The following is an 18,442-nucleotide window of genomic DNA, read 5'->3' as shown; positions in this document are numbered from 1 at the left end:
TGCAAAAGAGGCGCCAAAACTGCAGGGCGGGACATCCGAATATAGCGAGGCGAGTACACAAATACTCGCAATATAACGAGTAACATAAATACCGTACTATCCATGCGAATAGCAAATAGCAACGAATACACTCGCTCATCACTAATGATCAGCTCTAACCCAGCCATCTCCACTATTCTCATTATACAAGTATAAACCATATAATTCTGGTGGATAAAATAAGACCGAACACAAGACCTTCACAGCCGTATACACATCACAGGAGAGATCTCATGACACCTCCTCTCCATGTACCTGATGATCCTGAGGAATATTGGGATCTTCTTGTTTATAGTCCTGTGGAAGAAGAGGACGGGGACATATCTCTGGTGTTGTCTTCTTATCGGATAGATCTAGAGGAAGCACATACAGGGACTGAATTCATTCTTTACATATAGACAATTATAGGCTGTGTGTATTAAGTCCTGTCTATTACCTGGTGATGTGAGGGGCTGAGGAACCTCCATAATGACGTCCTTGTACAGATCTTTGTGTCCTTCTAAATACTCCCACTCCTCCATGGAGAAATAGACAGCGACATCCTGACATCTTATAGGAACCTGACCCATACAATGATAGAGTTAACCCCCAATCCCTTCATAGCTTTACTAGAAAATGTCCCAGTATTCCTCATTCCTAGCAGTGTCACCTCTCCAGTCAGCAGCTCAATCATCTTGTAGGTGAGATCTAGGATCTTCTGGTCATTGATGTCCTCATGTATCAGGGGGTGAGGTGGAAGCTCCGTGATTGGGCTCAGGGTTCTTCCCCATCCCTCAGACAAAGGGTCCTGACAGCCCTCACTAGAGGTCTTCTTCACTACTGTGTAATCCTGGTTATGGAGAGAGACAGTAATAAATCTCACTCCAGACATTTCCAGAGTCCTCACCTCTCCAGTTCTGTCCATCTGTTATTTCCATAGATAAGAATGATGTAATGTGACGTCATCAGAATCTCTCACCTCTCCAGTAAGACGGAAGAGGATCTCTAGGGTGAGGTGTAATATTTTCTCAGCCATCTTGTCTGTGTCTATATTCATCTTTAATGGGTAAATCAGGAAAATTCTCTCAATAAAGAAGATATTCACTGAGAGGATCCGATATTGTAGGGACCTGAATGAGAAGTTGAGCAGATATAACGTCACAAAAACCTTGTGTAATAATACAATTACTGGAGATAATAAGGGAAACATATGAGGAGATTTATGTTTTACAGTATCTAGTTTTCTTCTTTACATCTACTAATAAAACCTATATATTTTAGGCCACAGACAACAAGCAAGTTTCTTCCTCAGAATCTGCACCTGAATACCTTTCTCATAGACTCATCTTCCTTATTGCTAATTCTCATCTCATTTACCAACACTGTAATCAGCATTAGCAATACTGCAGGAGATATTCATTACACGTGACATGAGAAATAACTACTTCATGATGAAGATGAAATCTTCATCTTCCACTATGGCTCTATAAACGTATTTGGCCAGAGTCCGTCACTGACTACATCACCACCGGCCGTCTATATGTTTCCCGTCTTCACCGGACTTTCATCTTCTATCCCATTAGATCTCAGGTCTGATTCACACTCAGAAGTTTGAGGCATTTATAAAAGCTTGTTTGTAAGAACACAAAGACAGGAGTTATTTGATACCAAAGTCTCCATGTACAGTGTTTTATGGGGTTTATTTCTGACCTTAGGCTTTCCTATATTGCAAGAAAAACTCCATAAAAAAGCAGATATTAAAAGTAGAAAATAGGAGGAATGATCCATCGTATCAGGATATAAACTTGAATAAAACATAGCTTTTATTGAGCCATGAAAAAATGCTGCTACCACCATAATAAGTCTTAGTGCACACAAGGATCACAGCTGTCTCGACCTATGCGTTTCAACGTGCAGTCTTAATCATGGTCTGTCTGAACTGTGGACTAGTGAGCATATAAAGGTAGGTTGTAATTAAAGATAATAGTTATGTGCTTACTAGTCTCTGTGGTCAGTATAATTAGCATAGACAAAAGTGAAATAAAACCATTAGTGACACACATATATTATTATCCTCTAAAATTAATATCATTGACATGTAGAAAAAATAAAAATATTTGTGATTCAAATCTAATATATACTTACCTTGTAATGTCTTCACATCCTGTTCCGTTCAGATGTGTCCAGATCGCAGAATTCCAAGCGGCGGAAGTTCACCGACCGCCATATTGGGACACCCAAGTGATGGGTGTCTCAATATGGAAACCACTAGTGGTACCAGCCTCTTGCGCAGTACCACCAGCTGAACACCGTCGCACCACACACACACGTACACACACACACTGTATACACCGTACGCACCACACACACACTGTATACGCCGTACGCATCACACACACACTGTATATGCCATACGCACCACACACACTGTATACGCCGTACGCACCACACACACACTGTATAAGCCGTACGCACCACACACACTGTATATGCCGTACGCACCACACACACACTGTATATGCCGTACGCACCACACACACTGTATATGCCGTACGCACCACCACACACACTCTGTATACGCCGTACGCACCACCACACACACACTATATACGCCGTACGCACAGCACACTGTATACGCCGTACGCACCACCACACACACACTGTATACGCCGTACGCACCACACACACACTGTATACGCCATACGCACCACACACACTGTATACGCCGTACGCACCACACACACACTGTATACTCCATACGCACCACACGCACACACAAACCCACTGTATACGCCGAACGCACCACACACACTGTATACGCCATACACACCACACACACTATATACGCACTACACAAACACACACTGTATACGCCATACACACCACACACACTATATACGCCGTAAGCACCACAACACACACACTGTATACGCTGTAAGCACCACATACTGTATATGCCATACGCACCACACACACTGTATACGCACCACCACACACACTGTATACACCGTACGCAACACACACACTGTATACGCCGTAAGCACTACAAACACGATATATACGCCATACGCACCACATGCACACACTGTATACGCCGTACGCACCACACACACACTGTATACGCCGTATGCACCACACACACACACACTGTATACGCTGTACACACCACCCACACACTCTGTATACACCGTACGCACCACCACACACTCTGGATACGCCGGGCACACCACACACACACACTCTGTATACGCCGGACGCATCACACACACACTGCGTACGCATCGCACACACACACTGTATACGCCGTACGCACCACACACTGTATACGCCGTACGCAACACACACACACACTGTATACGCCGTACGCACCACACACACACTGTATACGCACCACACACACTGTATATGCCATACGCACCACACACAAACACACACTGTATAAGCTGTACGCACCACACACACACTGTATACGCCGTACACACCACACACACTGTATACGCCACACACAATGTACACGCCATATGCACCACACACACACACTGTATACGTTGTACGCACCACATACACTGTATACACCACACACACTGTATATGCCGTACAGACCACATACACACACACTGTATACGCCGTACGCCCCCCCACGCACTGTATACACCGTACACACCATACACACACTGTTTACGCCGCACGCACCACCACACACTGTGTACGCCGTACGCACCACACACACACACTGCATGCGCCGTACGCACCACACACACTCTGTATACGCCGTACGCACCACACACACTGTATGCCCCGTACGCACCACACACACACACTGTAAACGCCGTACGCACCACACACACTGTATACGTTGTACGCACCACATACACACGGTATACACCACACACACTGTATAAGCCGTACACACCACATACACACACACACTGTATACGCCGTACGCCCCCCACACAAACATGCACTGTATACGCCGTACACACCACACACACTTTATACGCTGTATGCACAACACACACTGTATACGCTGTATGCACCACACACACACTGTATACGCCGTACGCACCACACACACACTGTATACGCCGTACGCACCACACACACTGTATACGCCATACACACCACACACACACTGTATACGCCGTACGCAACACACACACTGTATACGCCATACACACCACACACACACTGTATACGCCGTACGCACCACACACACACTGTATACGCCGTACGCACCACACACACACTGTATACGCCGTACGCACCACACACACACTGTATACGCCGTACGCACCACACACACACTGTATACGCCGTACGCACCACACACACACTGTATACGCCGTACGCACCACACACACACACACACACACACTGTATACACCGTACACACCACACACACACTGTATACGCCGTACGCACGAAACACACACACTGTATACGCCACACACACTGTACTTGCCATATGCACCACACACACACACATTGTATACGTTGTACGCACCACATACACTGTATACACCACACACACTGTATATGCCGTACAGACCACATACACACACACTGTATACACCGTACATACCACACACACACTGTTTACGCCGTACGCACCACCACACACACTGTATACGCCGTACGCACCACACACACACACTGTATGCGCCGTACGCACCACACACACATACTCTGTATACACCGTACGCACCACACACACTGTATACCCTGTACGCACCACACACACTTTATACACGTACGCACCACACACACTTTATACACGTACGCACCACACACTGTATATGCCGTACACACCACACACACTGTATACGCCGTACGCACCACACACACTGTATACTCTGTACGCACCACACACTGTATACGTCGTACGCACCACACACTGTATACGTCGTACGCACCACACACTGTATACGTCGTACGCACCACACACACTGTATACTCCGTACGCACCACACACACACTGTACACTCCGTACGCACTGTGACGGGGTATGCGGCAGAGCAAGAAGAGACCACCGGACTAAGAACGATCCAATGGGATTTATTAAGGCAGGCAGCATACCAAATCAAAAATCCATGTTATTCCTAAGGTTCATAATAAGTCCACAATCACCGACGGGCGTGAGGTCTTGCCGCAGCTAAGAGCCCCCACACTTCTTCCTCCAGAGATCTCCCAACACAACACTGGTCACACATAAGTCCATTGTCTTGGGCTACCGGGAACAGCCCAAGGGTAGGGGAGGAGAGGTTTCCCCCCTCCTAGTCGATGGTTTAGTCCATGGCATGGCTCCGATGTGTCTATAAAGGTGTGTACTGCGAGTTCTCCCCCTGCTTAAGAGAACAATGGGGGAGTCCTCTAGCGGTGTTGACACAAGCCCAAGTTAAATTATGGTTGAGGAACAAAGATCTGGGAAAGAGCATGGGTATTTACATCACATCATGACATTTTATACAGAAATGCAGGACAGGGAAAACGATGTACCATGACACGCACCACACACACACTGTATACACCGTACGCACCACACACACTGTATACTCCGTACGCACCACACACACTGTATACGCCATATGCACCACACAGACACACTGTATATGCCCTACGCACCACATACACACACACTGTATACAACACACACTGTATACGCCGTACGCACCACATACACACACACACTGTATACGCCGTATGCACCGCACACACACTGTATACGCCATACACACCACCACACACTGTACATGCCGTACGCACCACACACAGTATACGCCGTACGCACCACACACACACAGTATACATCGTACGCACCACACACACACACTGTAAACACCGTACGCACCACACACTGTATACACCGTACGCACCACACACTGTATACGACATACACAGACACTGTATACGCAGTAAGCATCACATACACACACTGTATATGCAGTACGCACCACACACACTGTATTCGCCGTACGCACTACACACACACTGCATATGCCGTACACACAACACACACACTGTATATGCCGTACGCACCATACATATAGACTGTATATGTCGTATGCACCACACACACTGTATACGCTGTACGCACCACACACACACACACTTTATACGCAGTACGTACCACACACACACTTTATACGCAGTACGTACCACACACACACACTTTATACGCAGTACGTACCACACACACACACTTTATACGCAGTACGTACCACACACACACACACTTTATACGCAGTACGTACCACACACTATATACGCCATATGCACCACACACACATTGTATAAGCCGGACGCACCACACACACACTGTATACGCCGTACGCACAATACACACTGTATACGCCATATGCACCACACACACACTGTATACTCCATACGCACCACACACACTGTATACGCCATATGTACCACACACACACTGTATACGCCGTACGCACCACACACACTGTATACTCCGTACGCACCACACACACTGTATACGCCATATGCACCACACACACTGTAAACGCCGTACGCACCACACACACTGTATATGCCCTACACACCACATACACACTGTATACACCCTATGCACCACATACACACACACTGTATACACCACACACTGTATATGCCAAGCGCACCACATACACACACTGTATACGCCGTACGCACCACATACACACACACTGTATACGCCGTATGCACCGCACACACACTGTATACGCCATACACACAGTATACGCCGTACGCACCACACACACACAGTAAACGCCGTACGCACCACACACACACTGTATACGCCGTACACACCACACACTGTATACGACATACACAGACACTGTATAAGCAGTAAGCATTACATACACACACTGTATATGCAGTACGCACCACACACACTGTATACGGCATACACAACACACACTGTATACACCGTACGCACCACACACACACTGTATATGCCGTACAAACAACACACACACTGTATATGCCGTACGCACCATACATATAGACTGTATATGTCGTATGCACCACACACACACTGTATACGCTGTATGCACCACACACACACACTTTATACGCAGTACGCACCACACACACACTGTATACGCCGTAAGCACCACACACACACTGTATTCGCCGTACGCACCACACGCACACTGTATACGCCGTACGCACCACACTGTATACGCTGTACGCACCACACTATATACGCCATACGCACCACACACACATTGTATAAGCCGGACGCACCACACACACACACACACACACACACACTGTATACGGCGTACGCACGACACACACACTGTATAAGACGTATGCACCAGACACACACACTGTATACGCTCTACACACCAAACACACACTTTATACGCCGTACGTACGACACACACTGTATACGCCGTACGCACGACACACACTGTATATGCCATACGCACGACACACACACTGTATACGCCATACGCACCACAAACACACACACTATACACCATACGCATGAAACACACACATTGTATACGCCGTACGTGCCACACACACACTGTATATGCACCATACGCACCACACATTGTATACGCCGTACACACCACAAGCACCACACACTGTATATGCAGTACGCACCACACACACTGTATACGCCGTACGCACCACAGACACACACTGTATACGCCGTACGCACCGCACGCACAAAAACACTGTATACGCCGTACACACAAAAATTAACGTGTGATAGTAATTTTGTGATACATGCCATTTCCTGTGCCTGTGGCCTGCAATACGTGGGTCGGACCATCCATTCCCTACGATCCCGTATGAATGGCTACATGCACAATACCAAAAATGTTTTTTTTTTAAAACAGAGCTTATCTCGGCACTTATGTTTGAAGCATAATAAAACATTCAATATTTCCGTGACCCTGTTGGAGCAAATACCTGAGAATTGTACTAATAGGGTACAAAATTTAAACCGGAAAGAATCATATTGGATCTTCCGTCTGGGTACATTATACCCAGATGGACTAAATTATATGATATTATAGAGGGTATATGGCATATAAATATTGACATGTATATATATATACACATTTTTATTATTATTTTTTTTTTTTTACAAAATTGTATTTGAAAATGGCTAGAATATGAAGAAAGAAAGGGTTTTTAATTTTTGTCATAATGTATATGTTTGCAGGATTTTCCATTTCTGTATGAAATCACACTTTTAGTATGTTTAATAACATTTTAAAAGACATTTTATATATGGTAAAATTATATTTATAGTGTTTTTAGAAAAGAAAATACTTTGGCTGTGTGCCCACGTAGCGTTTTTCAAGCGTTTATGCTGCGGAATTTCCGCAGCATAAACGCTTGTGAAACGCTAGGTAATCCGCACCCCATGGTCCCCAAGGGGATTCCGCATGTTCTATGCACATGCTGCGGATTTTTCCGCAGCGTTTATGCTACGTACAAAAATCCGCAGCATGTCATTTAATTTTGCGGAAGCGCAGCGGAACTCCCGCCATTGACTTGCATTGAGACGCATAGAAACCGCGACTGTACATTTTTACAAGCAGCTTCTATGCGTCTCTATGTGCGGATGGTACCCAGTTCTGGAGGAGAGGAGACTCTCATCCAGACCTGGGTACCATTGTACCTGTAAAAAAAGAATAAAATAACAAATAAAGTTTATACTCACCTGTCCGGCGTCTTCTCTCTGAATGCCAGCAGCGCTGAAGGACCTTCGGTGACGTCACAGTCATGTGACCGCAGGCCCTTCACCGCTCTGTCTCGCGATATGCCGGCAGCCGGGAACCAGACAGGAACGAGCGCTGCAGCCACGCCGGGGCCTCAGGGGTGAGTATAGCTTTATTTGTTTTAATTTTTACGGTTCACACTGTATAAATCCATGCTGTTTGCATGGATTTATACAGTGTGACCTAGTTGTCAAGCACTTTCCAAGTGATGCTATCGCCTGGAAAGCGCTTGTCAATCTGCATGCGGAAACGCATGTGAACCCGCATGTGGATCCGCATGTATTCTGCAGGAAAAACGCATGCACAATCTGCATGCGTTTTTTTCTGCCAGGGAGATGCAGAAATGCTGCAGAAATTTTCTGCTTCATTTCTGCATCATGGGCACATAGCCTTTCTGTGTGAAAAAAATTTGTTGTGGAAAAAAAACTGTATGAAAGTCATTTAGTATATGGGTTTTGTTAGATTCCTCAGAGTGCAAAATCCTGCATATCTGAGTATCTGGGTGTGTCTGAAAAACAGATCTTTCAGTCCCCACCCAAAATGACAAGCAGGGATATCTGCTATAAAATGTGTGTTTATATGCATGATATTATACCTGAGGAAGACTCAAAGAAGTCTAAATCGGTTGTATTTTAGTTTGAAATAAAAATTATCTTTGAATCTGAATATCAAGTTCCATCATCATCTTTCAGGAGCGCATATTGCTGGGAAAAACATTTACAAATTGAAACGGACTTTGGCAGGTTTTGTTGTACGTTTGTAGGGACGTTTGTTTAGAATAGAAAATGGACCTTTATTCCAATCATACACTTTGTTCTGTGAGTAATCCTCACTATCACGTTTGAATTTTGTTTTTTTAATGTTGATAATAAAATCTTCTATCATCGCTAAACTAGCTTTCAGTTTGTCATTATGGCTAGTGAAATCCTTGTTGTGCACAAACGTTTCCAATGAGGATTGGATACTTTTTATTTCTGTTTTACTTTTTGTAAGTTCCAGCTCCTCATATTTCAGGATTAATCCCATCAACTTCAATGAACAATCGTTAAGGATGCAGTTCCACTCTGCTTGTAATGTCTCATCATACAGGGCTGTGGCCACTTTTTTTTTAGCCTTAATCCCCTTGGTATCATCTCCTTTTCACATACATTTCCAGAGTTGTAAAATCCCAGCAGATTATTAATTCTTGAGATTTTTCAATCTCAGGCTGGATCTAATGCTACAATATTAGTGACAGTTTTGTTCACACCTTGGACATGGTATATCGCTAGTTTCTATATTTATTCTATATTTGTATCACAAATATTTTTATTTTTTTCTACATGTCAATGATATTAATTTTAGAGGGTAATAATATGTGTCACTAACGTTTTTATTAAACTTTTGTCTATGCTAATCATACTGACCACAGAGACTAGTGAGCACATGATAACTATTATCTTTAATTACAACCTACCTTTATATGCTCACTGGGCCACAGTTCAGACAGACCATGATTAAGACTGCACATCGAAACGCATAGGTCGAGACAGCTGTGATCCTTGTGTGCACTAAGACTTATTATGGTGGTAGCAGCATTTTTTAATGGCTCAATAAAAGCTCTGTTTTATTCAAGTTCAAACCCTGATACGCTGGATCGTTCCTATTTTCTGATTCAGGAACCAGGCTGCTCTGGCTGGATCCGCGCGAGGCTGAGACTGCACCACACCCCAAAGGTGAGCGGACTTTACTTACCTTTTTTTCTCAGATATTAAAATGTTTCAATAGAAAATTGGCACCAATAATTCTTGAAATAAGAAAAAAAAACCTGCAAAAAGCACAAGACAATTTTGTTACTTTTTAACAACTTAAACATTTTGTTTTAAAAGAAATTAAGTCTTTTGAGCACCAGAACAGATGTACCCCGCAGGGATGGCACAGGTACGGCTGCTACACCAACCCTGGCAGTCTAACCACTTACTGCTGTCAAATGCAAACATGGCATCTAAGAAGGTTTGACAGAGTTCGGTCAATGCCCCTTCTCCCCCAAGTACTGGATAGTATGTGGCTGCCTAGTTATTCCGATACTTAAATGCCTAATAATGGTGTCTGGGCCTGCAATGTACAAAAGTCTATTAGGCCGGGCCAAAGGCAGCGTCCAATAAGTTACCTTTTAACGCCTCCAAACACATTAGACTAAAACACACGTAACTTTTTTATTTTTTGGCAAACAGAGCTGCAAGATCGATTATTGTTTGCAGGTCGAGTGGCAGATTTTTTTGGTACCATTTTGCATATATTTTTTGATCGCTTTTTATGCAGATTTTTCAGACATAAAATGAACACAAACCAGCAATACAGTAATTTTTTCTATATTTTTTGCGCCATTCGCTGTGCAGTAAAAGTGATCAGACCGATTTGTTCGTCGGGTCGGTGTGATTACAGCAATACCAGATTTATAATTTTTGTGCTTTGCTATTTTTACAGACTAAAAATAATATTTTACAAAAATGAATTTGTTTTGGCATTGCCATTTTCTGAGAGTTGAAATTTTTTTTTTTTTTTGCCGAATGAGCTATATTAGGGCTATTAGCTATATTAGGGCTAGTTTTTTGCGGTTTGGTGGTTTCATTTTTACCATTTTTTTTTTTAACATAACTTTTTGATCGCTAATCAGTATGATCAATAAGCGATGTTTTGATGTGCATTTATTTTTATTTTTTTACGGTGTCCGCTAAACAGAATAAATAACATGCCAGTTTTATAGAGCGGGTCATTCCGGATCCAGTGATACCAACTGTGTGTACTTTTTTTTTTGTTTATTTTTGTTGCATCACAATCGCTGCGTTTTAAATGGCGAAACGGCTTTTCGTGATGTGTTTTTGTCATACTTAGTTTCACCTTTTTTCACTCTGGGACATGTATAATTTTTATTTTTATCACTGGTCTCATACACTGCAGTACTCGTGTACTGCAGTGTATGAGAATAGTCAGCTTATAGCTAGGTCTCACAGGCCACTGTACCCTGGGGTCATCACATGAAGTCAGGGTACCATGGTAACCATCGGGACCAGCAATTCTCATTGCGGGGGTCCGGTGGTTACAAAGGGGGTCTTGTGACTCCCTTGAACCAATTTAAATAGTGCTGTCACGATTGACAGCGGTATTTAAGGGGTTAATTGGCCCCCAAAACGTCTGGGGCCGATACTGCAGGGTGTCAGCTGTCATAATGTTGTTAATGAGCTGACTGCACAATTTTAGTTAAGTCTCGTCCATAACAACTTTATTATACGCTATTATCCTATACACATTGACGTAAACAGAAATCACAGGTCCCACAGGAATAGCTGTACTTGGGCCCCCAACCTCAAAAGGGCAAAAATTCATAATAAATATATATATACAGTACAGACCAAAAGTTTGGACACTCCTTCTCATTTAAAGATTTTTCTGTATTTTCATGACTATGAAAATTGTACATTCACATTGAAGGCATCAAAACTATGAATTAACACATGTGGAATTATATACTTAACAAAAAAGTGTGAAACAACTGAAAATATGTCTTATATTCTAGGTTCTTCAAAGAAGCCACCTTTTGCTTTGATGACTGCTTTGCACACTCTTGGCATTCTCTTGATGAGCTTCAAGAGGTAGTCACCAGAAAGGACTATCAGCTGTGTATCCACCTGACTTCTGCACAACACAACTGATGGTCCCAACCCCATTTAAAGGCAAGAAATCCCACTTATTAAACCTGACAGGGCACACCTGTGAAGTGAAAACCATTTCTGGTGACTACCTTTTGCAGCTCATCAAGAGAATGCCAAGAGTGTGCAAAGCAGTCATCAAAGCAAAAGGTGGCTACTTTGAAGAACCTAGAATATAAGACATATTTTCAGTTGTTTCACACTTTTTTGTTAAGTACAGTGCCTACAAGTAGTATTCAACCCCCTGCAGATTTAGCTGGTTTGATAAGATGCAAATAAGTTAGAGCCTTCAAACTGCAAACAGGAGTAGGTTTTATGAACAGAAGTATAAATCTTACAAACCAAAAAGTTATGTTGCTCAGTTGAATTTTATTAAATTTTAAACATAAAAGTGTGGGTCAATTATTATTCAACCCCTATGTTTAATATTTTGTGGAATAACCCTTGTTTGCAATTACAGCTAATAATCGTCTTTTATAAGACCTGATCAGGCCGGCACAGGTCTGTGGAGTTATCTTGGCCCACTCCTCCATGCAGATCTTCTCCAAGTTATCTAGGTTCTTTGGGTGTCTCATGTGGACTTTATTCTTGAGCTCCTTCCACAAGTTTTCAATTGGGTTAAGGTCAGGAGACTGACTAGGCCACTCCAACACCTTGACTTTTTCCCTCTTGAACCAGGCCTTGGTTTTCTTGGCTGTGTGCTTTGCATCGTTGTCGTGTTGGAAGATGAAATTACGACCCATCTTAAGATCCTTGATGGAGGAGCGGAGGTTCTTGGCCAAAATCTCCAGGTAGGCCGTGCTATCCATCTTCCCATGGATGCGGACCAGATGGCCAGGCCCCTTGGCAGAGAAACAGCCCCACAGCATGATGCTGCCACCACCATGCTTGACTGTAGGGATGGTATTCTTGGGGTCGTATGCAGTGCCATCCAGTCTCCAAACGTCACGTGTGTGGTTGACACCAAAGATCTCGATCTTGGTCTCATCAGACCATAGAACCTTGAACCAGTCTGTCTCAGAGTCCTCCAAGTGATCATGAGCAAACTGTAGACGAGCCTTGACATGACGCTTTGATGGTAAAGGTACCTTACGGGCTCGTCTGGAACGGAGACCATTGCGGTGGAGTACGTTACTTATGGTATTGACTGAAACCAATGTCCCCACTGCCATGAGATCTTCCCGGAGCTCCTTCCTTGTTGTCCTTGGGTTAGCCTTGACTCTTCGGACAAGCCTGGCCTCGGCACGGGAGGACACTTTCAAAGGCTGTCCAGGCCGTGGAAGGCTAACAGTAGTTCCATAAGCCTTCCACTTACGGATGATGCTCCCAACAGTGGAGACAGGTAGGCCCAACTCCTTGGAAAGGGTTTTGTACCCTTTGCCAGCCTTGTGACCCTCCACGATCTTGTCTCAGATGGCCTTGGAATGCTCTTTTGTCTTTCCCATGTTGACCATGTCTGAGTGCTGTTCACAAGTTTGGGGAGGGTCTTAAATAGTCAGAAAAGGCTGGCAAAAGAGATCTTTAATCCACACATGTGAAGCTCATTATTCTTGGTGCCTGAACTACTTTTTAATACTTTAGGGGGACCAAACAGAATTCTTGTGGTTTGAGGGGTTGAATAATAAATGACACTCTGAATTAACTTTTAACGTTATAAAAAAAAAAAAAAAAAAAAAAAACAAAAACAAAAGTTGCTGCAGTGCATTTCCCACTTCCAGGCTGATCTACAGTACAAATGTCACAATGCCAAGTTAATTCCGCATGTGTCAACCAGCTAAATCTGCAGGGGGTTGAATACTACTTGTAGGCACTGTATATAATTCCACATGTGTTAATTCATAGTTTTGATGCCTTCAGTGTGAATGTGAAATTTTCAGTCACGAAAATACAGAAAAATCTTTAAATGAGAAGGTGTGTCCAAACTTTTGGTCTGGACTATATATATATTGTAATGCAGCAGCTTGTGGCATTACTGTAATGGTCCAGGGTGTGTTTTGGCCGACCATGTACCTCCCCCAGGTGACTGGTCAAATGACTGACATCGCACAGGTCCTGTGTGTAGCATCGGCGTCTCTGCCCCTTGCTAGGCAGAGACGCCGTCCCTCTCACCTCCCCGCTTCTGGCGTGGCGTCCTCCAGCGCTTCTCTCCCCGCTGCTTCCAGCACGCGCTCCTCCCCAGCAGTGTGCTTAGGGCACGCGCGCGCGCGCGCTCTCCCCCTCTCTTAAAGGGACCGCGCGCGCCGTCCTTAGGAGTCCCCGGCCAATTGCCGTTGGACCTCCCATATATTAGGCACCTCCTCCAAAATGGAGGTGCCCGAGCAATGTTGTTTGCACTGTGTCTCACTTGTGCTTCAGCCCTCAGGTTCCGCTGCTAGCCTGACTTCTCGTCCTGCCTGCCAGCCTGTTACTTGCCTTGTCCGCCAGACCGCTCACCTGGGAGCGTCCTTCAGTTACCTGCCTGTTACCTGCCTCGTCAGTCAGACCGCTCACCTGGGAGCGTCCACCAGTTACTGCCTGTTACCTGCCTCGTCTGCCAGACTGCTCACCTGGGAGCGTCCACCAGTTACCTGCCTGTCTCCAGCCTCGTCTGTCAGCCCGCTCACCTGGAGCGGCCACCAGTTACCTGCTTGTTACCTGCTGTCTCCGTCAGCCCGCTCACCTGGGAGCGCCCGCCAGTTACCTGTCAGGTATCCGCCTCGCCTGTCTACCCAGAGACTGTCCCGGTCACTTGCCGTGACCACCTGCCTGTCTACCCAGAGACTGTCCCGGTCACTTGCCGTGACCACCTGCCTGTCTACCCAGAGACTGTCCCGGTCACTTGCCGTGACCACCTGCCTGTCTACCCAGAGACTGTCCCCGTCAACACCTGCCCGCTTACCCAGAGACTGTCCCCGTCAACACCTGCCCGCTTACCCAGAGACTGTCCCCGTCACTTGCTGTGACTACCTGCTTGCCCTCCCTGGGAGTCACCCGCTTCCTTACAAGGACTTCCCCCTTGTATTGCAGCTCAGAGGTTCCACCTCCTGGACCCGTAACACTGTGCACACAGAAGGTCTGATCACATGACTGTGACATCAGCACAGGTCCTGTGTGTGCACTAGAGGATATATAAACCCTGGTATATTTTAGACAGGTGTGAAAGGCGTGAAGCCTGTTCCCCGTGTGGGACACCGTTAGAGTGTGAGGCCTGGTGAGGCGTGAAAGGCAGAGGCTGGATCGTTATGTGTAAACAATATCAGTAGCCTTGGAGGGCCAGAGGCTTGGAAGGCAAGAGTCCTGGAAGGCAGAGGCTGGATGTTAGGTGAGAAAACATACCAGTAGCCTTTGAAGGTACGAGGGTTGGAGACCCCCATCTGGGAAGCCATAAAGCCACAGTGGTGGCAAAACAAATCTGACTGAAGCAGCTAAAACCCGGCAAAGGTAAAACACTGCATTATATGGACGTTGATATAAGTGACTTTGTTGAAGGCTGTAACTGGAGCCAAGTGGGCATGACTGCCACTTGAAAGGCTCCTGGACATTATATGTGTATGTCGGCGAGCCACTGAGTTGGACTCGGTGATAAGCAGTAGTGAAGAGTAATAAACTGCTGGATTGTGAAATACTGGAAAACATGGCTAGTGTGCTTTAATTGACCCGGTGCAGCGAGTGTCCCCCCAGCATGATGACTAGTGCTGCCTTCCTAATATATATTAAAGCACACCAGCCACGTTTTCCAGTATTTCACAATCCAGCAGTTTATTACTCTTCACTACTGCTTATCACCGAGTCCAACTCAGTGGCTCGCCGACATACACATATAATGTCCAGGAGCCTTTCAAGTGGCAGTCATGCCCACTTGGCTCCAGTTACAGCCTTCAACAAAGTCACTTATATCAACGTCCATATAATGCAGTGTTTTACCTTTGCCAGGTTTTAGCTGCTTCAGTCAGATTTGTTTTGCCACCACTGTGGCTTTATGGCTTCCCAGATGGGGGTCTCCAACCCTCGTACCTTCAAAGGCTACTGGTATGTTTTCTCACCTAACATCCAGCCTCTGCCTTCCAGGACTCTTGCCTTCCAAGGCTACTGCTATTGCTTACACATAACGATCCAGCCTCTGCCTTTCAGGCCTCACCAGGCCTCACACTCTAACGGTGTCCCACACAGGGAACAGGCTTCACGCCTTTCACACCTGTCTAAAATACACCAGGGTTTATATATCCTCTAGTGCACACACAGGACCTGTGCTGATGTCAGTCATGTGATCAGACCTTCTGTGTGCACAGGACCTGTGCGATGTCAGTCATTTGACCAGTCACCTGGGGGAGGTACATGGTCGGCCAAAACACACCCTGGACCATTACAGTAATGCCGCAAGCTGCTGCATTACAATATATATACAGTCCAGACCAAAAGTTTGGACACACCTTCTAATTTAAAGAATTTTCTGTATTTTCGTGACTGAAAATTTCACATTCACACTGAAGGCATCAAAACTATGAATTAACACATGTGGAATTATATACTTAACAAAAAAGTGTGAAACAACTGAAAATATGTCTTATATTCTAGGTTCTTCAAAGAAGCCACCTTTTGCTTTGATGACTGCTTTGCACACTCTTGGCATTCTCTTGATGAGCTTCAAGAGCTACTGCATAAGGGGCATTATACTGTGTGGGGGCATGATACATCCTGCATAAGTGGCATAATGGGGGCATTACACTGTGTGGGGCATGATACATACTGCATAAGGGGCATAATGGGGGCATTACACTGTGTGGGGGCATCATACATCCTGCATAAGGGGCATAATGGGGGCATTACACTGTGTGGGGGCATCATACATCCTGCATAAGGGGCATAATGGGGGCATTACACTGTGTGGGGGCATCATACATCCTGCATAAGGGGCATAATGGGGGCATTACACTGTGTGGGGGCATCATACATCCTGCATAAGGGGCATAATGGGGGCATTACACTGTGTGGGGGCATCATACATCCTGCATAAGGAGCATAATGGGGGCATTACACTGTGTGGGGGCATCATACATCATGCATAAGGGGCATAATGGGGGCATTACACTGTGTGGGGGGCATCACACATCCTGCATAAAGGGCATAATGGGGGAATTACACATCCTGCATAAGGGGCATAATGGGGGCATTACACTGTGTGGGGGCATCATACATCCTGCATAAGGGGCATAATGGGGGCATTACACTGTGTGGGGGCATCATACATACTGTATAAGGGGCATAATGGGGGCATTACACTGTGTGGGGCATCATACATCCTGCATAAGGGGCATAATGGGGGCATTACACTGTGTGGGGGCATCATACATCCTGCATAAGGGGCATAATGGGGGCATTACACTGTGTGGGGGCATCATACATCCTGCATAAGGGGCATAATGGGGGCATTACACTGTGGGGCCAGTAAAGGGGTCCTGTACTATGAGAACAATACGTTTCCTCCCTTCCTGTCTCCATAGTTGGGTCGTATGTATCTATTACAGGAAACAGAACAAAAACCTTATGATTCTTATAAAGGGGCAACACAAGACCCCAAAAGAGTCTCGGTGCTGAAGGGGTTAATGCCCCCTGCGCCCAGTAATGGGGTCTCCACATACCTCCACCTGCAGAGCCGCCACCACATATATGGCTGCTCTGTGCGCACAGGAGCTGTGATGAGGTCACAGGAGGGGAGGAGTCAGGGGTCACATGATCAGGGGCCTCAGTGGATGCAGGACTCTGCTGTGCTGGTTGTCATGGTGCTGGATGAGCTGAAGTTTATGTGTGGGGTCAGGAGGGGTTTACAGTGTGGATGTAGCAGAGCCATGTGTGTACGAGGTGTACGGAGCGGAGCCGTGTGTGTACGAGGTGTACTGAGCGGAGCCGTGCGTGTACGAGGTGTACTGAGCGGAGCCGTGCGTGTACGAGGTGTACTGAGCGGAGCCGTGCGTGTACGAGGTGTACTGAGCGGAGCCGTGCGTGTACGAGGTGTAC

The 18,442-nt window shown here is 45.6% G+C and overlaps 1 protein-coding gene across 1 annotated transcript in view; it reads right to left on the bottom strand.

Moving 5' to 3' along the window:
• LOC141198721 (gastrula zinc finger protein XlCGF66.1-like) overlaps nt 1–18,128 on the bottom strand; it is a 31,316-nt gene extending 13,188 nt beyond the window's left edge. Inside the window, exons 1-6 of the mRNA XM_073663138.1 lie at nt 18,067–18,128; nt 10,494–10,566; nt 998–1,148; nt 689–868; nt 476–599; nt 295–392 (exon numbers count right to left, since the gene is read on the bottom strand). Coding sequence (XP_073519239.1) covers nt 295–392; nt 476–599; nt 689–868; nt 998–1,075 — 480 coding nt within the window. The 5' untranslated portion in view covers nt 1,076–1,148; nt 10,494–10,566; nt 18,067–18,128. The remainder of the gene's footprint in view (nt 1–294; nt 393–475; nt 600–688; nt 869–997; nt 1,149–10,493; nt 10,567–18,066) is intronic.
• Between the last annotated feature and the right edge of the window lie 314 nt (nt 18,129–18,442).

This window comes from Phyllobates terribilis, unplaced genomic scaffold, assembly GCF_046119375.1.
Source record: "Phyllobates terribilis strain yellow unplaced genomic scaffold, ASM4611937v1 Scaffold_99__1_contigs__length_5935540, whole genome shotgun sequence".
Classification (NCBI taxonomy): Eukaryota; Metazoa; Chordata; class Amphibia; order Anura; family Dendrobatidae; genus Phyllobates; species Phyllobates terribilis.
Note: the sequence above shows the minus strand (reverse complement) of the source record. Positions and strands in the feature narration are given on the sequence as shown.